Raw genomic sequence first — 20,490 nt, forward strand, 5'->3', positions numbered from 1 at the left:
ACTGGGATTCACTCTTACCTGTATCTCTCTCTTAGCTGCATCTCTGTTTTAGAATTCCTTTGGGTCTTGTTGGTCCTTATCTTAAGCGCATCCAAGAGAATTGTTCTACTCATGTTATTGGTTTCTTGGGAAAGTAAAATTAAGTTTACAACCTCTTCCCCTTCATAACCCCTGTTTTCTCCCACCACCCACCTTACCGTCTACCTCCCAAATAATTGGGCTAGATAAGAGTCCTGAAACACCAAGCATAAATCCCCTAGAGACACATGATTCTGGAATATTGCTATATACAGAATCACTTAGGTAGATAATGCCTTTTCATTATTTTTCTCTTTAGACAATGATAATTTGTATTCTTTTAGTTACTTCAACTTTTGAGAAGTTCTAGACTCATGGATGAATTTAGAGTTGGAGAATTATTTAGCAAATTCTATGAAGAGCTTGCATTGAAAACAAGAATACCAGATACAGGTGAGATGCATTTAAATGTTATTTTAAAATATTTTAACAAATTAACGTTAAACAAATTACCAATGTGAAACATGTTTTTCTTTACCAAGGTATTTATGTTTTACAGATGAATCCTTTTTGCTGAAAATAAGCCAAAATGAAACCAAACAAAAACAATGTGTGATGACTTCTGCTTCCAAAAATTTTAATGTTTACAAAATAATTTCTTTAAATATAAATCTCATACCACATGTCAAGTATAATTTAGTTTATAATACTAGATTTTCATAAAAGTTATCAAGAAAGGTTACAGTGTATAAAACTAGATATTTTGTATGTTTTATTGTGAAATTACTTTTGAACTAAACATCCTCTCCTTTTCTTTGTTTTTAATTTTAATTTTATTTTTATATTAGTTTCATGTGTTCATTTTCCTATTTATGCATTTTTTTGTTTATTTAATTTATTTAAATGTAATTTTAGGCCTTTATTTATTTAACACTTATTTTTCAGTTTTAGAAAAAATATATGAGCTCCTAGGAGTATTAGGGGAAGTTCATCCTACTGAGATGATAGATAATTCGGAAAAACTGTTCCGGGCTTTTCTGGGTGAACTTAAGACCCAGGTATGATATACTTTATGATACTATGTTTCCATAGATTTGGTTGTATTTTTCTTTTTTAATGGTAACTTCATAAAACTTACCTTTTAGATGACATCAACAGTAAGAGAGCCCAAACTACCTGTTGTGGCAGGATGTCTAAAGGGATTGTCATCACTTATGTGTAACTTTACTAAATCCATGGAAGAAGGTATTGCTTGATTCCACTTGATTTTCTTTTTTTATTCAAAAACTATAGCTCTAAATGAATTGCATGTTTATTGTTCGAACTATTAAGCCAATTTTGGACTCATATACAGTTGTGAGACATAATATAGAGAGATTACATATGTCCTTTATCCATTTTCTGCTGGTGATATAGCACAACCAGGATATTGACATTGATAAAATCTACCGATCTGATTCAGATTTTGCTAGGTTTTTATGCATACATTTATGTGTGTGTATTTAGTTCTGTGCAGTTTTATCATGTGTAGATCTCTGTATGCACCACCACAGTCAAGATAGTGAATAGTCCATCACCACAAGGATCCTTCCTGCTAACCTTTTATAGCCACATTCACCTCTCTTTCTCCCGCTCCTCCTGCAGTTACTACCAATCTATTTCTATCTCGAATTTTGTCATTTCAAGGTTATAAAAACAGACTCATAACATGTAATTTTCTATGTAATTTCACTTAGCATAATGTTTTAAGGTTCATCTATGTTGTAATGTGTGTCAGAATTTCTTTCCGTTTTTAGGCTGAATAATATTCCATTGTATGACCATACTACATTTTGTTTATCCATTCATACATCAGTGGACACTTGGGTTGCTTCTTTTTGACTGTTGTGAATAATGCTGCTGGAAATTGGGCGTGCAGATATCTGTTGCAGTCCCTACTTTCTTTTTGGGGGGAGTATATATGCAGAAGTTGGATTGCTTAATCATTTGGTAATTCTATATTGAATTTTTTGAGGAGTTGCCTGTTTTCCACAGGAGCTATACTGTTTTGCATTCCCACCAGCAATGCACGAGGGTTCTAATTTCTCCACATCCTCACCAGTACAGGTTATTTTCTGTTTTTTTATTTTTTTATTTTTTATTTAGTTAGTTTCAGTTATAGTTATACAAAACAACATAAGTGATTAGATATTTACACACCCCACAGGGTGATAACACCAACTAGTCTACTACCCATTTGACACCTTAAGTAATTAAAGTACTAGTTACTATACTCCCTATGCTGGACTTTACATCCCGTGACTGTATGGGTATATGTGTGTATGTATGTGTGTGTGAGTATATATATGTATGTATGTATGTGTGTGTGAGTATATATATGTGTATATATATATATATATATATATATATATATATATATTTTTTTTTTTAAGTTAACATTCAATATTCTTTTATAGGTTTCAGGTATACGGCACAGTAGTTGTATAAATTATATAAATTACAAATTTATATAATTTTTAAGTGATTCCTGCGATAAGTCTAGTACACATCTGACACCATACATAGTTTTTACAACATTGTTGACTATGTTTCCCATACTGGATTTCACATCCCTGTGACTATTTTGTGAATACACATTTATACTGTCTAATCCCTTCAACTTTCTCACCCATCCCTGAAATCCCTCCTATTTAGCAACCATCAGTTGTCTGTATCTATGAGTCTATGTCTGTTTTTTCATTTGTTTATAATGTTCTTTATATTACACATATAAGTGACATGGTATTTGTCTTTCTCAGTCTGACTTATTTCACTTAGCATAAAATTCTCTTTGTCCATCCCAGTTGTTGCAAATGGTAAGATTTCATTCTGTTTTATAGCAGAGTAATACTCCATTTTGTAAATGTACCAGTATTTCTTTATCCAGTCATCTATTGGTGGGAATTTTGGTTGTTTCTATATATTGGCTATTGTGAACAGCGCTGCAGTAAACATAGGGGTGCATATATTTTTTTCAATTACTATTTTGGATTTCTTTGCATAAAGAAGTGGAATTGCTGGGTCATTAGGTAGCTGTATTTTCAATTTTTTGAGGCCCTCTATATTGTTTTCCATAGTGGCTGCACCAATTTGCATTCCCACCAAAGGTGCACAGGGGTTCCCTTTTTCCCACATCCTCACCAACACTTGTTTATTGATTTATTGATGGTAGGCATCCTGACAGGTGGGAGGTAATATCTCATTATGGTTTTTATTTGTATTTCTCTAATGATTAGTGACATTGAGCATCTTTTCAGGTGTCCATTGACCATCTGTGTGTCAGGAGAAAAATGTCTAGTTAGGTCATCTGCCGATTTTTTAATTGGATAGTTTGTGATTTTTGTTATGTTTTTGTTTTTTTTAACATTGATTTTGGATATTAAACCCTTATCAGATGTATCATTGGCAAATATGTTCTCCCATTCAGTAGGATGTCTTTTTGTTTTGTTGATGGTTTCCTTTCCTGTGAAAAAGGTTTGTAGTCCGATTTATTTATTTTTTATTTTACTTCCCTTGCCCAAGGAGATATATTGGTAAAAACACTACTCAGAGAAATGTCTGAGAGTTTATTTTCTATGTTTTCTTCTAGGAGTTTTATGTTTTCAGCGCTTAAGTTTAAGTTTTTAATCCATTTTGAGTTTATTCTCGTATATGACGTAAGAATGTTGTCTAGTTTCATTTATATTTTTATGTGTCTGTCCAGTTTTCCCAGCACCATTTATTGAATAGACTGTTGTCTTTACCCCAGTGTAAACTTTTGCTTCCTTTGTCATAGATTAGGTGACCATATATACATGGATTTATTTCTGGGCTTTGTTTTCTGTACCGTTGATCTATGTGTCTGTTTTTATGACAATACTATCCTGTTTTGATTACTATGGCCTTGTAGTGTAATTTCATATCAGGTAGCGTGATAACTCCAACTTCTTCTTTTGCAGAATTGCCATGGCTGTTTGGGGTCTTTCACAGTTTCATATAAATTTTAGGATTATTTGTTCTAGTTCTGTGAAAAATGTCATTGGCATTTTGTAGGGATAGCATTGAGTCTATAGATTGCATTGGGAAGTATGGATATTTTAACTATATTGTCTTCCTATCCATGATCATAGTATATATTTCCATTTATTTCTGTCTTTAATTTCTTATTCAGTGTCTTATAATTTTCTAAGTATGGTTCTTTTACTTCCTTGATTAAATTTATTATTTTTTTGATGCAATTGTAAATGGGATTTTTTTAAAATTTCTTTTTCTGTTTTTGTTATTGGTGTATAAAACTGCAACAAATTTCTGGATATTAATTTTGTATCTTGCTACTTTATTAAATTCATTTATCAGTTCTAATAGTGTTTTGGTGGAATCTTTGGTGTTCTCTCTATATAGTATGTCATCTGCAAATAATGACAATTTTACTTCTTTTTTTCCCCCATTTGGATGCCTTTCATTTATTTATGTTTTTCTTGTCTGATTTTGTGGCTGGGACTTCCAGTACTATATTGAATAAAAGTGGTGAAAGTGGGCATCTTTGTCTTGTTACTGATCTAAAGGAAAATGCTTTTAGCTTTTCCCCATTGAGTATGATATTAACTGTGGGTTTGTCATATATGGCCTTTATTATGTTGAGATATGTCCCCTCTATTCCCTCTTTGGTAAGAGTTTTTAATATATTATTTCTTCAAATAGGTTCTTGATCCCTTGCTCTCTCTCTTCTCCTTCTGGTACTCCTACAATATAAATGTTGTCACTCTTACAATATAAATCGTGTTGTCCTAAAGATCCTTTAAACTATTTTCGTTTTGTTTTTGTTTTTTTTGTTTATTCTTTTTTGTTGTTCCAATTGGGTGTTTTCTGCTGTGTTGTCTTCTAATTCACTGATTTGATCCTCTGCTTAATCAAATCAGCTATTGGTTCCTTCTAGTGTAGTCTTCATTTCAGATATTCTTTTTCCCCCCCTGCTTACTTTGGGTTTCATTTGCTCTGTTTTTAGTTTTTTTTTCTAAATGGAATCTTAGATTACTGATTTTGAAAATTTCCTTTTTTTTTTTTTTAGATTAAATTTATCAGGGTGACAATGGTTAGTAAAATTACATAGATTTCAAGTGTACAATTCTATAATACATCGTCTATATATCACATTGTGTGCTCACCACCCAGAGTAAGTTCTTCTTTCATAACCATATATTTGACCCCCTTTACCCTCTTTTACCATCCCTCTTCCCCTTGCCCTCTGGTAACCACTAAACAGTTGTCTGTGTCTATGAATTTTTGTTTCTTTGTCTTGTTCCTTTGTTGCTTTCAGTTTTATATCCCACATATGAGTGAAGTCATATGGTTCTCAATTTTTTCTATCTGACTTATTTTGCTTAGCATAGTAATCTCAAGATCCATCTATGTTGTTGCAAATGGCAGTATTTCATCTTAGAGCAGAGTAATATTCCATTGTGTATATATACCACATCTTTATCCAATCTTCTATCAAAGGACACTTTGGTTGTTTCCATGTCTTGGCCTCTGTCAATAATGCTGCAATGAACATCAGAGTACATTCATCTTTATGGATCAGTGTTTTCAGATTTTTTGGGTAGACACCAAGGAAGGATTGCTGAGTCATATGGTAATTCTATTCTTAATTTTTTGTCGAACCTACATACTGTGTTCCATAGCGGCCGTACCAGTTTACATTCCCACCAATAGTATATGAGGGTTCTTTTTTTCCTTAGTCTCTACAACACTTGCCATTATTTGTCTTGTTGATGATAGCCATTCTAACAGGTGTGAGGTGATAGCTCATTGTGGTTTTGATTTGCATTTACATAATAGCTAGTGAAGTTAAGCATTTTTCATATATCTGTTGGTCATTTGTATGTCTTCTTGGGAGAAGTGTGTGTTCGGACCTCTACCCATTTTTTAATTGGATTATTTGTCTTTGCTGTTGAGTCAGGTATTGTTTGTTTCTGACCTTTTTTAAATGGTTTCTCTGTCCTTCTTTATGCTTGATCTTTGTTGAATTCTCTCTAAATTCCTTAAGCATTCTTATAACCAGTGTTTTAAAGTGTCTTTGGTAGGTAGGTTGCCTCCATTTTATTAAGATCTATACCTCGAGTTTTTTCCTGTTCTTTTATTTGGGACATGATGATTCTTTGTTCCCTCATTCTGGCTGCCTCTTTGTGTTTGCTTCTGTATATTAGGTTGATCTCCTATGTCTCTCAGTCTTTGCTGTGTTGTCTTACGTAGTATGTGTTCTGTGTGGTCTGATGGTGCAATCTTCCTGTCTATTGTGCGTGTGTTCCAGGAGTGTCTCTTGAGTGTGCTATGTGTGTTCTCTTGTTGTAGTGGAGCATTGATTGCTTTAGGCGTGTCAGTGGGTGGGATTGACTCCCATATTGACTGATTGTGATGATTGGCTACTCCCACAATATATGAGCTGCTGTGTGTGGGCTGATCCATCAGAAGTGGATTCTCCCCTGCAGGCTCTTTTGCCTGTTGAGACCACCTTTTGGATGTGCCGCTTGTTGGGCTCACCAGGTAGTGCTCTGATGTGGTCTGAAGCTGGCCTATGGATGTGTTGTTCTGGTGTCTCAGGAGGGACTCCCGTGCAGGCCAATTTCAGCCTTGCCTGTTACTGACCTGCAGCTACCTGGTAGAAGTCACAAAGCAATATGTGGTTGGCTGCGGCCTGTGCTGGGCCTGGAGGTCTTTGGGGTGGACCCGCTGTGAGCCGAGGCCAGCTGCCACCAGTGTTGGGCCTGGGGCAGCTTAGCAAAAGGCCCATGGCCTTCTAGGCTTACTGCTATCTGGGGGCTGCCTGTAAGAAGCAGCCATTGAAAGAGCTTCCTTAGGTGTGCAGGCCAGATTGGTTGATCTGGTGTTGAGAGTGCCTTTGGTGATACATCACTAACTGGGCTGGGTCTCAGGGAGTCACGATGTGTGGCCTGTGCTTTTTACAAGTTTAATGCAGATTCACTTGCCACTGCTTATTTTGGGGCAGTGCCTGACCTGTGACTACTCAAAACATTCTGAGGACACCTCAGCGAGCCACTGCTTGCCTCGGGCTCACAGGTCTCTGAGAGTTTCCCAGGAGAGGCTGTGAAGCAGGTTGTTGCTCACTCTCCACCACCAAAAGTTCCCTGGTCTGGTGTGGGCTGTCCACTGCTGTAAAAGGCTTCCACAGCTTGTGGCATGGGGCCATTCACTCTAGCTGAGTGCACTGGGTGATGCAGTACTGGTTCTGTGGGTTGGGTACCTGGGGTATAACCAAGGTGATGTGCATGCATGGATTTTACCAGACCAGTGTGGTCTCCTATTTTGCCCTTTGGGGAAGTGTTCAACATAGGAAAGATGGCGCCTTTCTGTAGGCTACACGTGTGTCTGGCTCCACACAAAGATAATGGCTGCTGTCTCTCCAGCTTTCCCTCTGAATCCACACAACTCAGCCTTTCCCCATATGTCTCTGGTGCCTCTCGAGGTGCCACCCCTTTACCGGAGACCAGGTAAATGTTTGTAAGCAAATGAATCTGTGTGCAGACCCTTCAAGAAGGTGTCCGTCTCACTGGCATGTGCAGACAGAATCCTCGCTGATTTTCATTGCCAGATGTTATGGGAACTCCTCTTCTTGGCACAGGTACCCTGGGCTGGGGATTGCGGTGTGGGGATGGGACCCCTCTGCCTTACAGGGGGATCTCTGCCACTGAGGTGTCCCTCCAGTGTTCAACCACTGTCTGTCTATTTGGGTCAACCCATTTCATGTTTCTGCCCCTTCTACCAGTCTCAGTGTGGCCTCTTTATATCCTTAGTTATAGGTGTTCTGTTCAGCTAGTCTTCAGATGATTTTTGAAGTTGATTCTTTAACTTATTTGTAATTTTGGTGTGAACCTGGGATGCAGTAGGCATAGCGTTTACCTAATCCGCCATTTTGGACCCTCTTTGTCCTATTTTCTGTTTTTTGATAATAACCATAGTAGTGGGAATGAAGTGGAATCTAAACTTTTGTTTTGATTTGCTTTTCCTTTATGACTAGTAATTTTGAGTGTCATTTCATGGATTATTGGTTATTTATATATTTTTGTTGGAGAAATATCTTTTCAATCCCTTTGCCTATGTTTTAATCGGAATGTTTGACTTTTTGTTGTAGGAGTTTTTTGTATATTCTGATATAAATTCCTTATTAGATGCATCATTTGCAATTAGTTTCTCCCATTGCATGGGTTGCCTTTTCACTCTGTTTATTGTGTCCTTTGATATGCAAAAGTTGTTCATTTTGATGAAGTCTAGTATATATATTTTTTTCTCTTGTTGCTTGTGCTTTTGGTGTCATATCTATGAAATTATTGCCAAGTCACTGCTGAATTGTTTTTGTGCCTTTGCGTGGACCTGTTTCTGAGTTCTCTGTTCTATTCCTTTGGTGTATGTAGCTATGCCCCTGCCAACACCATTGTCTTTGTGCTGTTAACTATGTAGTAAGCATTAATGCTGAATAAAGTCCTCCCATTGTTGTCTTGTTTTTAGAATCATTTTAGTATTATAAGACCTGTGCTTATCTGTATAAATTTTAGAATAAATTTGCATCTACGAAAAATCACTTTTTTTTTTTAACATTTCTTTTATTAGTTTCAGGTGCACAAATGGACAAAGCAATGTGATAGAGATTTATCGTTTATATCCCTTATATGGTGACAACCCCCTGCCCCCATCCACTACCCCTCTGATCGCACGCAACCATTACATTTCCACTGTTTCTATTCCTAATGCTGTAATCCGCTTCTTGTAACTGTATGTATGTATATATATATATATATATATATACACACACACACACACACACACACACACACACACAGACGTGCACACACGCACACATAAATATATATATATATATATATATATATATACATGTACATATACATATGTATAAATTGTAGTTGACATTCATTATTATTCAGCTTCAGCTTCAGGTGTACAGTGCAGTGATCAGGCATCTACATCATCCCTGAGGTGGTCTCCCTAATGAGACAAGTGTCCATCGGATACCCTACAAAATCTATACAACATTATTGATTTCATTCCCCAAATTGACTTTTGTATCCCCATAGCAATCTTGTGGTTAACGACTGTGCTTTCTAATACCCTCACCTTCCCCTGTATCCCCACCCCTCCTCCCATCTAGCAACCCTCAGTTTTTCCTCTATGTCTCTGAGACTGTTTCTGATTAGTTCATTCATTTATTCTTTTCTTTACATTCCACCTATATGTGAAATCATATGGTGTTTGTTTTTCTCTGTCTGACTTATTTTACGTAACATAGTGTTTTCTAGATCCATCCATATTGTTGCAAATGGTAAGATTTCTTTTTTCTCTATGGCTGCTTAATACTCCATTGTATAAATGTACCACAGTTTCTTAATCTATTCATCTACCTATGGGCATTTCAGTTGTTTCCATGTCTTGGCTATTGTGTATAGTGCTGCAGAAACATAGGGGTGCATACATTTTTTTGAATTAGAGTTTTGGATTTCTCCAGATAGAACCTAGGAATGGAATTGCTGGGTCATAACGTAGTTTCATTTTCAGGTTTTTGAGATACCTCCATACTGTTTTCCATAGTGGCTGCATGAATCTGCAATCCCACCAACAGTGCACAAGGGTTCTCTTTTCTCCGCATCCTTGCCAGCACTTGTAGTTTGTTGATTTATTGTTGATTTATTCACTGGGGTGAGGTAGTATCTCACTGTGGTTTTTATTTACATTTCTCTAATGATTAGTGAGGTTGCGCATTTTTTCATGTCTGCCATCTGTATGTCCTTTTTAGAAAAATGTCTCTTCATGTCCTCTGCCCATTTTTTAATTGCGTTATTTGTTTTTTTGTAGTTGAGTTGCGTGAATTTTTTATAAATTTGGGATATTAACCCCTTGTTGGATATATCCTTGGCAAATATCTTCTCCCATTAGGTAGGATCCCTTTTTGTTTTATTGATGGTTTCCTTCACTGTGAAAAAGGTTTGTAGTCCCTTTTATTTATGTATATGGTGTAAGGAGGTGGTCCATTTCATTTTTTTGCATGTGTCTATTCAGGTTTTCCAGCACCATTTATTGAATAGACTGTCATTACCCCACCGTAAATTCTTGCTTCCATTGTCGTAGATTAAATGACAATATAGGCAAGGATTTATTTCTGGACTCTCTATTCTGCTCCATTAATCTATGTGTCTGTTTTTATGGCGGTACCATGCTGTTTTGATTACTGTAGCCTTGTAGTACAATTTGATGTCAGGTATCGTTATAACTGCCACTTTGTTCTTATTTCTCTTGATTGCCGAGGCTACCCAGGGTCTTTTATGGTTCCATATGAATTTTAGGATTATATGTTCTATTTCTGTGAAAAATGTCCGTGATAGTTTGATAGGAATTGTGTTAAATCTGTATATTACTTTAGGCAGTATGGACAGTTTAGCTATATTAATTGTTCCTATCCATGAGCCTAGTATGTGTTTCCATCTATTTGTATCTTCTTTCGTTTCTCTCTTCAGTGTCTTATAATTTTCTGAGTACAGATCTTTTACTTCTTTGGTTAAATTTATTCCCAGATATTTTATAGTCTTTGAAGCAATTGTAAATGGGATTGTTTTCTTAATTTCTCCTTCTGATATTTTATTATTGGTATATACAAATGCAACTGATTTCTGAATATTAATTTTGTATCCTGCTACTTTACTAAATTCATTTATCAGCTCTAATAGTTTCTTGGTGGAGTCTTTAGGGTTCTCTATATATAGTATCATGTCATCTGCATATAATGACAATTTTACTTCCTCCTTACCAATTTGGATGCCTTTTATTTCTTTTTCTTGTCTGATTGCTGTGGCTAGAACTTCCAGCACTATGTTGAATAGAAGTGGAGAAAGTGGACAACCTTGCCTTGTTCCTGATCTTAAGGAACAAGTTTTAGCTTTTCCCCATTGAGTATGATGTTAGCTGTGGGCTTATCATATATGGCCTTTATTATGTTGAGATATGGTCCCTATATTCCCACTTTCTTAAGAGTTTTTATCATAAATGGCTGCTGGATTGTATCAAATGCTTTTTCTCCATCTATTGATATGCTCATATGATTTTTATTTTTCATGTTGTAAATGTGGTATATCACATTAATTGATTTGCGGATGTTGAACCACCCTTGCATACCAGGAATGAATCCCACTTGATCATGGTGTATGATCTTTTTAATGTATTGCTGAATTCTGTTCACTAATATTTTGTTGAGGACTTTTGCATCTATGTTCATTAGAGATATCAGCCTGTAGTTTTCTTTTATTGTAGTGTCTTTGTCTGATATTGGGATCAGGGTTATAGTGGCCTCCTAAAAAGTGTTTGGGAGCCTTCCCTCCTTCTGAATTTTTTGGAGGAGCTTGAAGAGAATAGGTGATAATTCTTCTTTGAATGTTTTGTAAAATCCACCTGGAAAGCCATCTGGTCCAGGGCTTTTTTTGTTGGGAGCTTGTTGATTACTGATTCAGTTTCCCTGGTGGTAATCAGTCTATTCAGGTTTTCCGTTTCTTCTTGAGTTAGCCTTGGAAGGTTGTGTGCTTCTAGAATATTGTCCATTTCTTCCAGATTGTCTAATTCGTTGGCATAAAGTTGTTCGTAGTAATTTCTTACATTTTTTTGTATTTCTGTGGTGTCTGTTGTCACTTTTCCTCTTTCATTTCTGATTTTATTAATTTGGTTCTCTTTCTCTTTTTTTTAATGAGTCTGGCTTAAGGTTTGTCTATTTTGTTTATCTTCTCTAAAAACCAACTCTTGGATTCATTGATCTTTTGTATTGTTTTTTGGTTTCTATTTCATTTATTTCTGCTCTGATCTTTATTATCTCCTTCCTTGTACTCCCTTTGGGCTTATTTTGCTGTTCTTTTTCCAGATCCTTTAAGTGTGAAGATAAACTGTTGATTAGTGATTTTTCTTCTGTCTTCAGGTAGGCCTGCAATGCTATGAATTTCTGTCTTTAGACTGCTTTCTGCATCCTATAGATTTTGGGTCATCGTGTTTTCATTTTCGTTTGTCTCGAGATATCTTTTGATTTCTTCCTTGATCTCCTGCTTGACCCATTCATTATTTAGTAACATGTTATTCAGCCTCCATGAATTTGTCTATATTACAGTTTTTTTCCTGTAGTTGATTTCTAATTTCATAGCACTGTGGTCAGAGAAGACAATTGGTATGATTTCAATTTTCTTAAATGTATCAAGGCTTGTTTTGTGGCCTAACATGTGGTCTGTCTTGGAACATGTCCCATGTGCACTTGAGAAGAACATGTATTCTGCAGCTTTGGGGTGAAATGCTCTGAAAATATCGATTAAATCCAAGTGGTCCAATGTATCATTTAAGGCCATTGTTTCCATATTGATTTTCTGTCTAGAAGACCTGTCCCTGGTTGTTAGAGGTGTGTTGAGGTCCCTACTATGATAGTATTACTGTTGATCTCTGTCTTTATGTCAGTCAATATCTGTTTTATATATTTAGGTGCTCCTATGTTGGGTGCATAGATGTGTTTACTAAGGTTATGTCTTCTTGTTGGATCGATCCCTTTATTATTATATAGTGCCCGTCTTTGTCTTTTAATGTATTCTTCATTTTAAAATCTATTTTGTCAGATATAAGTATTGCAACTCCAGCTTTTTTCTCATTTCTATTTGTATGAAATATCTTACTCCAACCCTTCACTTTCAGCCTGTGTGTGTCTTTTGATCTGAGGCGAGTCTCTTGTATACAAGGGTCTTGCTTTCTTATCCACTCAGCCACCCTGTGTCTTTAGATTGGAGCACTTAATCTGTTTACATTTAAAGTGAGTATTGATAGGTACATAGTTATTCCAATTTTTTAAAGTTTGTTGTTCGATTGTTTTCATCTTCTGTTTCCAGAAGCCCTTTTAATATTTCCTGCAATGCTGGCTTGGTAGTAATAAATATCTTTAGCTTATTCTTTTATGGGAAGCTCTGTATCTCTCCTTCAATTTTAAAAGATAGACCTGATGGATAAAGCAACCTGGGTTGTAGGGCCTTTGTTTTCCATCATTTTAAGTACCTCCTGCCACTCCCTTCTGGCCTGCAAAGTTTCTGTAGAAAAGTCATTTGATAGTCTTATAAGAGTTCCCTTTTATGTAAACCACTGTCTTTCTCTTCCTGCTTTTAGGATTCTCTCTGTGTCTTTAACTGTTGCCATTTTAACACTTTGTAAGTGGGCATTTTCCCGCCAAATCGCGTCGTAACACAGGGCTTTTTTGACATTTTCTCGCCAAAATTAGACTTTCCGTAAAATATTCATATCTTTCGATCTATTTGATATTTTTCTATGAAACTTTCAGTGTTTTAGTTTAAAAAGAGGTCTCTATTTATTTACTTTGCAAAATTTTTGCCGGTTCCAACTAGAGGCGATGTGATGAGTTTACTCGTTTCCCACAAACAATGTAACTGTTATGTGTCTTGCTGTGGACCTGTTTGGGTTTATCCTGCTTGGAACTCTCTGCACTTCCTGGGCTTGTATGTCGGTTTTATTCACCAGGCTAGGGAAGTTTTCAGACATTATCACTTCAAATATGTTCTCAATCCCTTGCTTCCTCTCTTCCCCTTCTGGTATTCCTATGATGCACATGTTGTTGCGCTTGATGTTATCCCACAGGTCTCTTAAACCATCTTCATTGTTTTTTATTCTTTTTTCTTTCTGTTGTTCTGTTTGGGTGATCTCTGCTAACTTGTCTTCTAAGTCGCTGATTCGATCCTCTGCTTCATCTAACCTGCTGTTAATTCCTTCAAGTGAGTTCTTTATTTCTGTAACTGTGTTCTTTAGTTCTAACAGGTTATTCATTATGATTTCTCTATCCTACTTTATGTCGTCACTAAGTTCCATAAACATTCTTATCATCAGTGTTTGGAACTCTGTCTCTGACAGTTCGTTTATCTCTGTTTTATTTGGGTCCAGTTCTGGAGGTTTCTTTTGTTGTTTTATTTGGGACATGTTTCTTTGTTTCCCCATTCTGGTTGACTCTCTGTGTTTGCTTCGATGTATTAGGTAGATCCCTAGGGTTCATGGTTTTTGCTGGGTTATCTTATGTAGTATGTGTCTTTTATATTTGACTTGCACCAGTTCCTTCTTCTCCTGTGAATGTGCTCTGCTCCAAAGGTGACTTTTGTGTTGTGTATTTTGTCCTGTTAAAGTTGATCTTTAGTTGCTTTTGGCTTGTCAGTAGCTGGGATTGACTCCTAGGCTGACTAGTGGTGAGACTTGGCTTTGCCCACAGTGGATGATCTGCTATGTGAGGGTTGACTGCTCAAATGAGGCTTGGCCCCTGTTAGCTCTTGTGCCTGTAGAGAATTCCCTCTGGGTGTGTCACATGTAGGTCAAATCCAGTAATACTCTGGTTTGTTCTGGAGTTGGCCTCTTGGTGTGTTGAATCTTGTGCCTCTTGAACTGGGCCCTGGTGTAGGGCAATTTCAGAACAAAGCAACTCACCATGCACAACAACAAGAACAACAAAGAATAAACCAAATATACTCACATGTAAAACAACCGATAACCGACACTCCACACAGGCAAAAATATGAGAAATGCAAAAACAAAATAAAAGAAGCAGCGCTAGTCTTGGCTTAAGCCCACCAAGTAATCTCCAGGTTGTTCTCTGCTGTACCAAAGAGTCCTCTGCGTGTTGTGCAGGCAGAGCCGGTCACCTGGTGCCCAGAGTGACCCTGGGACTGCAGTTCTAGATGAGTGGGGCTGTGGGGTCTGGATGGTAGTTTTTACAAAGTCAGTGCAGTTTCTGCTCTTGCATGTACAGAATGTTCTCTGAGAGTAACACAGCCAGCCCTGTGCCCAGGTGTCCTGAATCTTATGGCACTTTTTCCATGTGTGTGTGTGTGTTTTGAGGGCAGGAGATTTCTGAGCTGCTGAAAGCCCCTGTGTGTGTGTGTGTGTGTGTGTGTGTGTGTGTGTGTGTGTGTTTTGAGGGCAGGAGATTTCTGAGCTGCTGAAAGCCCCAGGGGGTGTGTGTGTGTGTGTGTGTGTGTGTGTGTGTGTGTGTTTTGAGGGTAGGCGATTTCTGAGCTGCTGAAAGCCCAAATCTAAGTCTGCTGCGTACTGCTGACCCCTAGGAGTGTCGCTGCAGTTGTAATTGCCCTGCCTTAGGCCAGAAAAGGTGGGGGCTGGGGATGGAGGGGTCTTCTCTCTCTCAATCCAGCAGTGTCATACTTTTCCCAGCCTCTTCTTTGGGAGCTGCAAGCCGGGTCTTCCCAGATCCTGAGCCCTACTGCTGCTCTGTAATCTGACACTTCTCCTCAGTTCAGAGACCAACTTGAGTCTCTAGAAGGATGGGGGTAGGATTGGGAGAGTGGGGGGAGGGGCCCAGGTATGGTGTTTAGGTCCTTTGTCTGATCTAGTGCTCAGCTGGAGGTCTCAGCTGAGGTTACTGCCTCAAATGCTGGATATGCTTCTCTCTTGGCAGGAGAGATCAGCTGTAGGCAGGAGAGATCAGCTGTGGGACGCAGGGAAAGAGCCCCCACCTCCTGGCTCTTGTGGTCTCTGTGTGTCCTGGGATCCCCTGCGTTTCTGCAGCTGCCCATGCGGGCAGCGTCTCCACTCTGCTCCCTTCCCTCTTCCCCTGCTAGCCCAATTTGCCCACCTTCAAGTAATCCTCATAGGAGTCTCTTAGCTGTTCTGTGTGATGAGCAGAGAGTTCTTTGATGGGTTATAGATGTTCAATTTGTGGTAAGTTCCGGAGGAGATCTCAAGAAGACCACCTGGCTGTCGCCATTCCTATGACGTCACTCTACGCAAAATCTTGCTTTGATTTTGATGATAATTGCATTAAACTTGTATTTCAGTTTGGGGACAATTGACATCTTTACTATGTTGAGTTTTCCAATCTGTGAACAGAGTATATCTATTTGTTTAGGTGTTTTTTTTCATCAGTGTTTTGTAATTCTTAGGATGCAGATTCTTGCCTGTCAATTTACAATTCTGTTTAATATACTTTTCTTCATAGCTATCAATAATGTTTTACTGAAGTATCTCAAAATTTAAGGTTTTTAGGATAATTTAACTATGATAGCATTATAAGTATTATGAATTCATTTCTTTTTAAAAGCCAAATGAAGCTTGTAATCCTAAAACATTCTTTTTAAAAAAAAGCATTATCTGTAGTTGCTCTTCCTTACCAATTTTGTTCAAACAGTTGCCAAATTTTTCTTCCTCCAGTGTGCTTGCTTTCATAAGGTTCAAACTTATGAAACTGCCTATATCCAGTGACTTTTGACCTGCAAAAACAGCAATTTCATGTTTTAACTTAATATTTCTACTCACCCTTCTTTATTGCTGCCTACCAAGAATATTGACTTGTTCCTATGTGATTTCCTTTCCTTTGTCCTCTCTCTTATTTCTCCCATATCCTGTTGCCAGCGTCCCACTCCATCAGGTTATTGCTCAAAGATCATCCATTTTATAACGCCTTTATGTTTCCCCTGAGTTGACTCACTTCCTATGGTTTCTGTATTCTCTGTTACAGCACTTACTATGACATATTTTTAATTTACCTGGCAGGTAATGTTGCTTATTTGTCTGTATTTGCTTGGCGTATTAATTGACATTTGGTGAACATAGACAGCTTAAGGAAAATAATAGCATTTATTGCTCAATAACCATGTGCTAATGATTATTCAAGACATTTTGCAAGAAACCTTTAAGACAGGTAATAATATTTCTGTTTTATATATTAAAAACTAGACTTAAAGCAAGTTAACTAACGTGCCCAAAGTAACACAGTTAGTGTTGTAGGCAGAATAATGGCTCCCAAAGATGTCCTCATTCTAATCCCCAGAACCTGTGAATATGTTAGGCTACATGGCAAATGGAAATCAAGGTTGCAGATGGAATTAAGGTTGCTAATCAGCTGACTCTGAGATGCGGAAATTATCCAAGTGGGCCCAATATGATCACAAGGGTCCTTAAATATGGAAGAGGGAGGCAGAAGAAGCAATGTTAAGGGTGATGCAATATGAGAAAGAGTCACCCAGCCATTGCCGGCTTTGAAGATGGACGGGGTCCATGAGCCAAGGAATGTGAGCAGCCTCCAGAAGCAGGAAAATAGAGCCCTAAAGCCTCTAGAAAGGAATACAGCTCTGTTGACAGCTTGATTTTAGCTCAGTGACACCCATTTCAGATTTCTCACCTCCAGAACTGTATGGTAATAAATTTATGTTGTTCTAAGCCACTACGTTTCTGATAGTTTGTTACAGCCGCAATAGGAAACTAATATAACCAATAAATGGCACGAGTGAGATTTAAGCCTTGGTCTGAAGCTAAAATTTATAGTTTTTCTGTTATTTCATGATAATGTGGCTTCAAGCATTAAATACTAATACACTCACATAATAAGTGTTTCCTGGGTGCCTTCTATCTAAAGAGGGATGGATTAGGTATTGGATTCAGTGATCAGACTCACCAAGTTTCTACCATCATGAACTCAGTCTAATAGAGGAGACATACAATAAACAAATGAACAAGCTATTACAGATACAGGGTTCAATTATGCAAACAAGTTTGGTACAGTGAATAGGAATATTGGGGTATGGAGAGATGGAGAATGCACACAGCCCGGAGCCAGCTGGAAAGAGCATCCCAGGCAGAGGTACTAGCAAGTACCCAGGCCTCAAGCCTGGCCAGCATGCAGTGGTTGGGGGGTTTCAAGAGAACTGGTGTATCTGGAGCTTAGCAGAGCACAGAGAGGGCCTGGTGACATTGGATAGGATGTGGAGTCGGTGTGTGAGTAGCTTCTGAACTGGGATTTCATTCCAAATGGAATGGAGAATGATGTTTTTTTCTGTAAGGAATAGGTGTGGGCCAATTGATATTTTATAAAAGTCTACTCAACTGCTAATGGATGTGAAAGATTAGTGTAGGATTGAGAGAGTTTGGTCTTGAGTGGGGGAGTGAGCAACTGAAGTCCGTGCACTGATTATTAAGCTGGGGGGATGGGAGAGGACCAGGTTTCAGGGAGAAACCTGAAACCTGTGGAACATCCAAGCTTAGATGGTAAGTGTGCAGTTGCATATGTAAAGACTGGTTCTCGCAGTAGAAATCAGACTTCAAGATACAAATTTGGAAGTCTTCAGCATAGAAATAGTATGTAAAGCTGTGAGTGTGAGCAAGATGAACTAGAGAGCAAGTGCAGAGAGACTAGGGCAAGGATATAAGGAGAGAGACTGGAAGAGGGAGTGTGATACTTCCTTGCTCTGGGAGGGGTCTGAATGAGAAGAGACCAGAGTGGCAGAGTGGGTCCAGTTCATCAAGGGCAACTTCAAGTTGAGTGTCATGGGACAAGCCAGAGCAGTTTAACGTTAGTAGGATGAAGACAAGGTGAATGGAAGGTAGGAAGTAGAGGCCCTCTGCAGAAAACCCTTTAGAGAAATCTTAAAATAGTAAAGCAAAGAAATGTGGTATAACCAATAGGAGATGTTGTAGGCATAAGAAAGGGGTTTAAAAAATAGAAGAAGGTTAGCTCTTTTCTTTGGCCACGTTTTGTTGGAATTGGGGTTTACTTGCTATTTCTGTGCTGTACGATTCTTTCCAGGTTACTTTATAGCAATTTGAGAGTTTTGAGTATCACTTTCTGCTTGAACCCTTTGGGGGATCTTAGAGAAGCTTCAAACTGTGACTAGACTTCCAATGGACTCACCAAAAAAGCTTAATCCAACATTGACTCTGGAGTCTTCTCAGATGACCTATGAAGAAGATTCATCTGACTCTTAAGCTGTCTCAGAAATACTAACAAAGATCCTTAGTAATTTGATTCTGAACACTAGTACCAAATTCCCTTCTCGTTTACCACAATAGCGGGACAAAGAAAGGAACTTACAGGAGCTTGGACTGGGGCTGGGTCAAAGCATACTCTACAGGAGGAGATGTGGAGTAAGAACATTGGCAATTGCTTGGAAAGAAAGGATGCAAAGGATGTTACACGCTATTAGATACTGCACCCTGTCTCTGCTTTGAAAATATCCATAGGAGGGGAAAATTGAGATTGAATCAAGATTCAGAAGATTTAGATGTAGCTGTCATTTGCCTGTGTTATAGAGATCCTTCTGATAACATTAGCATGGAGAATAATGACATGGAGTTGATTTAGTCATAAACCTTATTTTTGTACTTTTTTTCTTGCTACTAATTTTAGAGTCATTATGCAGCAGCTGGGGAAAGCTATTTATGCTAGGACATACTATATGCCAATATTTTGATAACCTATGGTAGAAGTTCTGTGATGTCTTTTTTCTTGCATCTCTTTTTTTATCTACCTTGAAGCCAGTAACTTACAAGGAATCTATGTGGTTCACATTTGAATGACTTCAACATACTTCAGTTCCATTTTCATTTTGACCCAAAAGAGTACTTATAATAGGTCTTGAGTATTGCCAGTGTGTCTTGGAAGCCTGTAAGATGAAACCCAACATCAAGAATTAGAAGCAAATAACTTGTGTGAAAGGAATGTAAAAAAGAAAATATTGGGTGGTTTGGCTAGAGCATAATTTAAGGCAGGGTGCATTAACTACTAGATTCTCTGGTTTTTAAAAAATTTAAATTGTAACAAACTTTTTGATGTGCTATTTCAGTTTTTAGTAGCAAATAAATGTGTGTATAGGGGATTGTATTAAAATTTGAAGTGTATTGAGTTCGTTTAAAAAAATAGAAACAAGAACTTGTGTTCCTAACTTGCACTATCCACAATAGTGAGGACAGAAAAGGGGCCACAGGTTAAACCTGACAAGGTCGAGACCGAAAATAACCACATAAGATAGCGTGAACATAAAAAAATTCATAACTAAGGTGGGCCATGGTGGAAAGTCATATCTTTAGCCTGAAGCTTCTATCATAAGGTCAATCTTTACCGTTAGTGGGCCTATTGTCTTTTTGCTCCTAAGATGACATCCTTGGAATGTCAGTAATCCCTTTTTCTGGACCAGAGCAGGAACGTACAGAATCCTTCATTATTATTCTTGTCCCTTGGTTAACATCTCTATGTGAACTATTAACTGTCCTGTACCCACCTATGTGAAAGAAGTACCAATCTCTCCAATTTACTTTTATCCAATCCCAGAGATTTCCTCACTTTGCTTTCTCTCACCCCCTTAATCTACCACCAATGGATTTCATGTAACCCTCCTCCTTTGATTCTATGTATAAAATAAGCTGCAAACTGCCATTTTTGTGGAACGTTTTCTCAGTCCATAGAGATTTTGCTTCCCGGCAATTGTCATCAGTTTGGCTCAAATTCTTATAAGCTTTCTCTTAGGCTGGATGTTTTTCAACGACAATAACTAAGAGGTAGAAATAACCCAAGTATCCATCAACAGATGAATGGGTAAACAATGTGGTATATACATACCTGTGGTATAATGGCATATT

General features: G+C 37.7%; 1 protein-coding gene and 1 pseudogene across 3 annotated transcripts in view; both read left to right on the forward strand.

The window, feature by feature from the left end:
- PRKDC (protein kinase, DNA-activated, catalytic subunit) overlaps nt 1-20,490 on the forward strand; it is a 270,539-nt gene that overhangs the window by 4,110 nt on the left and 245,939 nt on the right. For all 3 annotated transcript variants that reach the window (XM_074318994.1, XM_074318995.1, XM_074318996.1), the window contains exons 5-7: nt 363-471; nt 964-1,076; nt 1,164-1,263. In XM_074318994.1, the coding sequence (XP_074175095.1) occupies nt 363-471; nt 964-1,076; nt 1,164-1,263 (322 nt within the window). The remainder of the gene's footprint in view (nt 1-362; nt 472-963; nt 1,077-1,163; nt 1,264-20,490) is intronic.
- LOC141568644 (developmental pluripotency-associated protein 3-like) lies at nt 18,063-19,216 on the forward strand (annotated as a pseudogene).

Source organism: Rhinolophus sinicus, linkage group LG14 (genome assembly GCF_036562045.2).
Source record: "Rhinolophus sinicus isolate RSC01 linkage group LG14, ASM3656204v1, whole genome shotgun sequence".
Lineage (NCBI taxonomy): Eukaryota > Metazoa > Chordata > Mammalia > Chiroptera > Rhinolophidae > Rhinolophus > Rhinolophus sinicus.